Source organism: Silurus aristotelis (assembly GCF_946808225.1).
Source record: "Silurus aristotelis genome assembly, chromosome: 19".
NCBI lineage: Eukaryota > Metazoa > Chordata > Actinopteri > Siluriformes > Siluridae > Silurus > Silurus aristotelis.
Window position 1 is genome coordinate 1,113,312 of NC_139592.1, and position 6,681 is coordinate 1,119,992.

Below are 6,681 nucleotides of genomic sequence, written 5' to 3' on the forward strand. Positions count from 1 at the left end.
CTCTTTCAGGGTAACACTATCGAGTCTGAGCATCTCTCGGAGTTGACTGAGGAGGAATATGAAGCTCAGATTATTCAGAGGCAGGACCTCAAGGGTTTCCTGTGGCTCGACGCCAAATACCTCAATCCCTTCTTCACTCGCAGACTCACACAGGAGGTGACGCCATGATTCTGTTCTCGTTCCGCTAACGAAGCGTTCTGTCGAAATGCACTGCGTAACCATGGCAACAGCACCCGACATTTAAATCACGAAAAGTTTTTGACACTTAGATGCAGTTTAGTTCTTTCTTTTGTATGTAATATTATTTTTATTTACATTTCAGTAACACACACATTTCTCTAGTTTTCTGAGAAACAACCGGATGAACACAAGGACACACACACACACCCACACACACACACACACACCCACACACACACACCCACACACACACACACACACACACACCCACACACACACACACACACACACACACACACCCCCACACACACACAAACACCCACACACACACACACACACACACACACACACACACACACACACACACACATATATATATATATATATATATATATATATATATATATATATATATATATATATATATATACGGTATGTTAATGAAATTAACATACCGTAGCCTTTAACCTAAATTCTGAACTTGTGTGTGTGTGTGTGTGTGTGTGTGTGTGTGTTTCAGGATCTGCTGCACGGGCGAATCCAGATGAAGACTCTGACCAACAAGTGGTATGAGGAGGTGCGACAGGGACCATCTGGCTCAGAGGACGACGACGATGAAGCTGAGCTTCTCTAAAACAAACACACACACACACACACACACACAAACACACACACACCTCACTCATACTGAATGTGCTACACAAGCTGTACTATCGTACCAAGTCACTGGAACGTGCCAATACTTTACTGAAGGGCAGGAGAGTCGTTTGGGATCCAGATGTTCTTTTGGATCTCGAATGGATTGAAAAAAAAGAAAAGGAAAAAAAAAAAAAGCATTAGTCAATTTGTTTCTTTTTTTTACCACTTCTTCTTTATTATTTGTTCTTTTTTTCTTGCAAAACCTGAAAATAATAATAGAACAAATAAAAACATCTGTAATGAAGACTGTTATTTATAAATATATAGATGATTTCACCTGATGTTCCAGCATCGAGGAGTTCGCGCTGTTGTTGATGTTTGCAGAGGGAAACTGACCGAATGCATCAAAATAACATTCAATTTTCATTACGCATTTCATAAGTGGAGGGTAACAGCTGCAGTTCTGCTGCTCCGAATCACACACACAGATTAAAGTAGTGCCAGACGATCACAAACTGCTGTTTTTTTCTTCTGTTTCGAGTCATTTAGTAAAATCCCAGTATTCCACCACACGCAAAACTTCTCCATGGAGCTCAGTGAGGTCACACCTAACCTTCTCAGCCAATCACGATCCACCATTCACACTAACTTTATTTCACTCAAGACCATGACTTTAATCAGTCTTTATTCCAGATGTTTTTGTTGTTGTTGTTGTTGTTTTTGTTTTTCTTTCCTGTGAAGGACGCTGTTGAATGTACGGTTGATGGAAGATTGTTATTTTTCTATTAATTTTTTTCTCTATAATTGTTGTAAATGATTAGAGATTTTATATAATAATTTATGCTCTTTCTTGCTACTGAATCGTTTTAATCCGAGAAGCTGCTGAGAAAATTCCAGTTAAACGTTCGCTGTTATGCGATTATACACATGTAGCTTTTTTTTTTCTTTTTTTGGGGAAAAACGCATTTAAAAATAATATGCTAATTTTATTACCTTATATTTAGTTTGTCTTGCGTTCTCGAGTATACGTGAGCAATTGTAGAAAAATAAAGGTTTACTACAGGGGTTTCTGGTGGGTTTTGTTTTGTATCAGTTACAACAGAATCGTTATATTACAATATTTTATAGAAAATAAGTTTTATTTCTAGCAATTTATCTTCCCTGTGTTGGATTTTACAGATTTTTTTTAACAATATTAGAAAAATAAAATGACAAAATAATGATTAAGAAAAATGCACATATTCATATTATTATACATATAATTACTAATGAAGTATAAATGAGAAAAGTTTATTGAACAGATTATTTTGTGGTAACTGGTTTTGGTTCAGGATCAAACCCACATCTCATTTCTTGTTGTACTTTTTTGCTTTTGTTTGGGTCTTTTCGAGGGGGATGTTTGTACATGGGGGACATAAACTTTTGCACTCCACTCTATGTGCCGTAGATGAAGGAAAACAGAACTGGATTTTTCACATTGTGAGATGAATAAAAGTTTTTAGTTTTTATTATTTCAGCTATAAGCTGTCGAGACGTGTGTTGGGCGAAAGCTGCAGATGACGTCATGCCTTTACGTCTTTTTTCAGCCACAGCTTTTTTGATTTTTGCTTTCGGTGGAAAATGTCTGTTTTCTGAGATACTGTGACTGATATTTGAAATAAATTTGTTAGAAAAGTTCACTTTTGTTTGTGGGTTTGTTTCATGGAATGAAATTTCAGTGAGTCATTATAACATGTGACGAGCAAATATTATTGCATCACAAAATATAAGAGCCAATCAGATTCCATATGCAAATAAGCAGACCTGAAATGAAAAAAAAACAGAAACATTCACAATCTGCACAAGTGAAGTTTTGCTACAAATCTGATGGAAAACAAACTGCAGCTGCATCAGGTGGTGACCTTGAGGTCTGTCGTACAGGTTCCTTTGAACGAGGTGTAGTTATGGAAACAATAACGTTAGATTGAGTGTGTTGTCAGAGCTGCTGTTACAAAGAATCAACAACGGATCTGTGTTTTGTGTGTGTGTGTGTGTGTGTGTGTGTGTGTGTGTGTGTGTGTGTTCAGTACCATTAAAAAGTTTGGACACCTTCTACTTCAGTGGTTTTTCTTTAGTTTTTATTTTCAGCATTGTACATTAATATTGAAGAATCCAAACTATGAAAGAACACGTATGTAATTATGTAATAAACAAAAACGTTCAAAAACCCCAAAATGTTTTATAGTTTTGATTGTTCAAAGTAGCTCCATTTAGCTTTGATAGCAGCTTCGCAGCCTCTCTGCATTCTCTCAGTCAGCATCATGAGAATGCTGTTTCAACAATCTTGAGCAGTTCCCAGAGGTGTTGAGTGCTTGTTGGCTGCTCTTCCTTCACTCTCTGGTTCAAATCATCCCAAAACGATTGCAGCTGGATTCAGATCAGGTGATTACAGAACCAGTCAATAGTTAATAGCACTAAAGTTTGACATTGGACTTCCTGGAGTGTTTAAAGGCTCTGGCATGGAGAAGCTGATGTTGGATCTGTGATGATCACAAATGTTGAGCTCAGTAGCTTCTACTTTTATACCAAAGACTGTAGAAAGAACATTTACTTATAATCTTATACTCCAGTACTCATGTTAGTTCTCTCTCTCCAGTGTTCTGTATTGTTGAAAGATTTATGATCACACTCTTGATGTCACCCAAATGAGGATGGGTTCCCCTTTTGAGTCTGGTTCCTCTCAAGGTTTCTTCCTCATTACATCTAAGGGAGTTTTTTCTTGCCACAGTCGCCACGGCTGCTCATCAGGGATAAATACACATCATTCACCTTCACTGTTGATTTCTGTAAAGCTGCTTTGAGACAATGTCTGTTGTGAAAAGCGCAATAGAAATAAACTTGACTTGACTTGACTTCTCCTTTAGTGTTTTTTTTTTTTCATTACTTTCATAAATAATGTGTTGACACATTGTTCAACAGGGAGAGAAAGAGAGAGAATAAATCAGCAGATTCTTCTAATTGATTACATACTGGAATTAGAGTATAGTAGATAGTTGACTAATGGGGTGGAGCAGATGTGAAACGCTACAAAGCCTCAATAATGTAATATAATAGTATAGTATAGTGTTGTGTGGTAGAATAGTATAGTATAGTATAGTATAGTTCTTCATCCCGATGTGTTTATTATTTATGTCATACTTTGCTTAAACAATAAAAACAGAACCACAATTTAAAGAAAGCGAATGAACACCTTCTGAACAAATCCCTGGAAAGGTTTGTGATCTTTTTCTTCTGATTTCTTCTGATTTCTAAAAAGTAACAATAACTGTTCACTAGTGATCAACTCTTTGTGGTGCTGTAGGAAATGATTCCTGAGTCATTCAAGATCACTTACTCATTGTAATTATACAATCATATCAGGATGAAGTTACAGAGTAATAACGCAAACAGATTAATTACATCTGGGAGAACAGAGAACATCTGAGAGAACAAAACATCTGGGAGAACAGAGAACAGAGGACAGGAGCTGAGCTCTGGAGAGGGCAGTGTAGTGAAGAAGTGCTGCATAGATGATTAATAATAATAAAAAAGATTTGAATAAACAGCAGATAAAAATTGTATCACATGATGCAGAAACCCTACAGTCACAGAAAGAGAGAAAAAGGAGAAAAAAAGAGATAGACAGAGAAACAGAGAGAAAGAGGAGAGACAAAGTGGCAGAGAGACAGAGACGAAGAGGAGAAAAAGAGAGAGACATATACAGTGAGGAAAATAAGTATTTGAACACCCTGCTATTTTGCAAGTTCTCCCACTTAGAAATCATGGAGGGGTCTGAAATTGTTATCGTAGGTGCATGTCCACTGTGAGAGACATAATCTAAAAAAAAAATCCAGAAATCACAATATATGATTTTTAAACTATTTATTTGTATGATACAGCTGCAAATAAGTATTTGAACACCTGTCTATCAGCTAGAATTCTGACCCTCAAAGACCTGTTAGTCTGCCTTTAAAATGTCCACCTCCACTACATTTATTATCCTAAATTAGATGCACCTGTTTGAGGTTGTTAGCTGCATAAAGACACCTGTCCACCCCATACAATCAGTAAGAATCCAACTACTAACATGGCCAAGACCAAAGAGCTGTCCAAAGACACTAGAGACAAAATTGTACACCTCCACAAGGCTGGAAAGGGCTACGGGGAAATTGCCAAGCAGCTTGGTGAAAAAAGGGTCCACTGTTGGAGCAATCATTAGAAAATGAAAGAAGCTAAACATGACTGTCAATCTCCCTCGGACTGGGGCTCCATGCAAGATCTCACCTCGTGGGGTTTTAATGATCCTAAGGAAGGTGAGAAATCAGTCCAGAACTACATGAGAGGAGCTGGTCAATGACCTGAAAAGAGCTGGGACCACCGTTTCCAAGGTTACTGTTGGTAATACACTAAGACGTCATGGTTTGAAATCATGCATGGCGCGGAAGGTTCCCCTGCTTAAACCAGCACATGTCCAGGCACGTCTTAAGTTTGCCAATGACCATTTGGATGATCCAGAGGAGTCATGGGAGAAAGTCATGTGGTCAGATGAGACCAAAATAGAACTTTTGGGTCATAATTCCACTAAACGTGTTTGGAGGAAGAAGAATGATGAGTACCATCCCAAGAACACCATCCCTACTGTGAAGCATGGGGGTGGTAGCATCATGCTTTGGGGGTGTTTTTCTGCATATGGGACAGGGCGACTGCACTGTATTAATGAGAGGATGACCGGGGCCATGTATTGCGAGATTTTGGGGAACAACCTCCTTCCCTCAGTTAGAGCATTGAAGATGGGTCGAGGCTGGGTCTTCTAACATGACAATGACCCGAAGCACACAGCCAGGATAACCAAGGAGTGGCTCTGTAAGAAGCATTTCAAGGTTCTGGTGTGGCCTAGCCAGTCTCCAGACCTAAACACAATAGAGAATCTTTGGAGGGAGCTCAAACTCCGTGTTTCTCAGCGACAGGCCAGAAACCTGACTGATCTAGAGAAGATCTGTGTGGAGGAGTGGGCCAAAATCCCTCCTGCAGTGTGTGCAAACCTGGTGAAAAACTACAGGAAACGTTTGACCTCTGTAATTGCAAACAAAGGCTACTGTACCAAATATTAACATTGACTTTCTCAGGTGTTCAAATACTTATTTGCAGCTTGTGATTTTTTTTTTTTAGATTATGTCTCTCACAGTGGACATGCACCTACGATGACTATTTCAGACCCCTACATGATTTCTAAGTGGGAGAACTTGCAAAATAGCAGGGTGTTCAAATACTTATTTTCCTCACTGTAGTTGAGAGACAAAGAGAAAAATGAGAGAGGTGCAAAGAGAGAAGAGAGACCAAGAGAGAAAATGAGAGAAAAACATGAGAAGTGACTCGGTTCCTTGAATCTTGTTCATCAAAATAAACAAGTCGTTTACTACATTTTGTTCCTATGATCAGAAAAGAAAAAAAAATGACAATGCAGCTGAGGACAAATGATGATAAACCGAATGAGTAACTTCACCTTTTATATCTGCTGATCTCAGTCATTTTTTCCACATGACTCCTGTTTACTGTGCAGCGTCTCTATTGGAGTCACGTGACAAAGACGACTCGGACCAGAGGACTCATGAGATGAACTACTCAATTCTGTTTCCTGTGTTATGAACTGCATAGTGTTTATGGGAGTCACGTGAACAAACAACAAATCACTTTTTTAATATTTAAGATCATGAGAAGTAAACAAGAGCAGGAACAGGAAAATGAACAGAACAGAACGTGAATAAAACATGAACAGAACAAGAACAAGAACATGAGCATGAGCATGAGCATGAGCATGAGCATGAACAGAACAGAACAGAACAG

The 6,681-nt window shown here is 38.4% G+C and overlaps 1 protein-coding gene across 1 annotated transcript in view; it reads left to right on the forward strand.

Moving 5' to 3' along the window:
- The window catches only part of slc9a8 (solute carrier family 9 member 8), a 17,411-nt gene extending 16,462 nt beyond the window's left edge, over positions 1-949 (forward strand). The window contains exons 5-6 of the mRNA XM_083521159.1: positions 4-156; positions 701-949. Coding sequence (XP_083377285.1) covers positions 4-156; positions 701-814 — 267 coding nt within the window. The 3' untranslated portion in view covers positions 815-949. The remainder of the gene's footprint in view (positions 1-3; positions 157-700) is intronic.
- Positions 950-6,681: the final 5,732 nt, after the last annotated feature.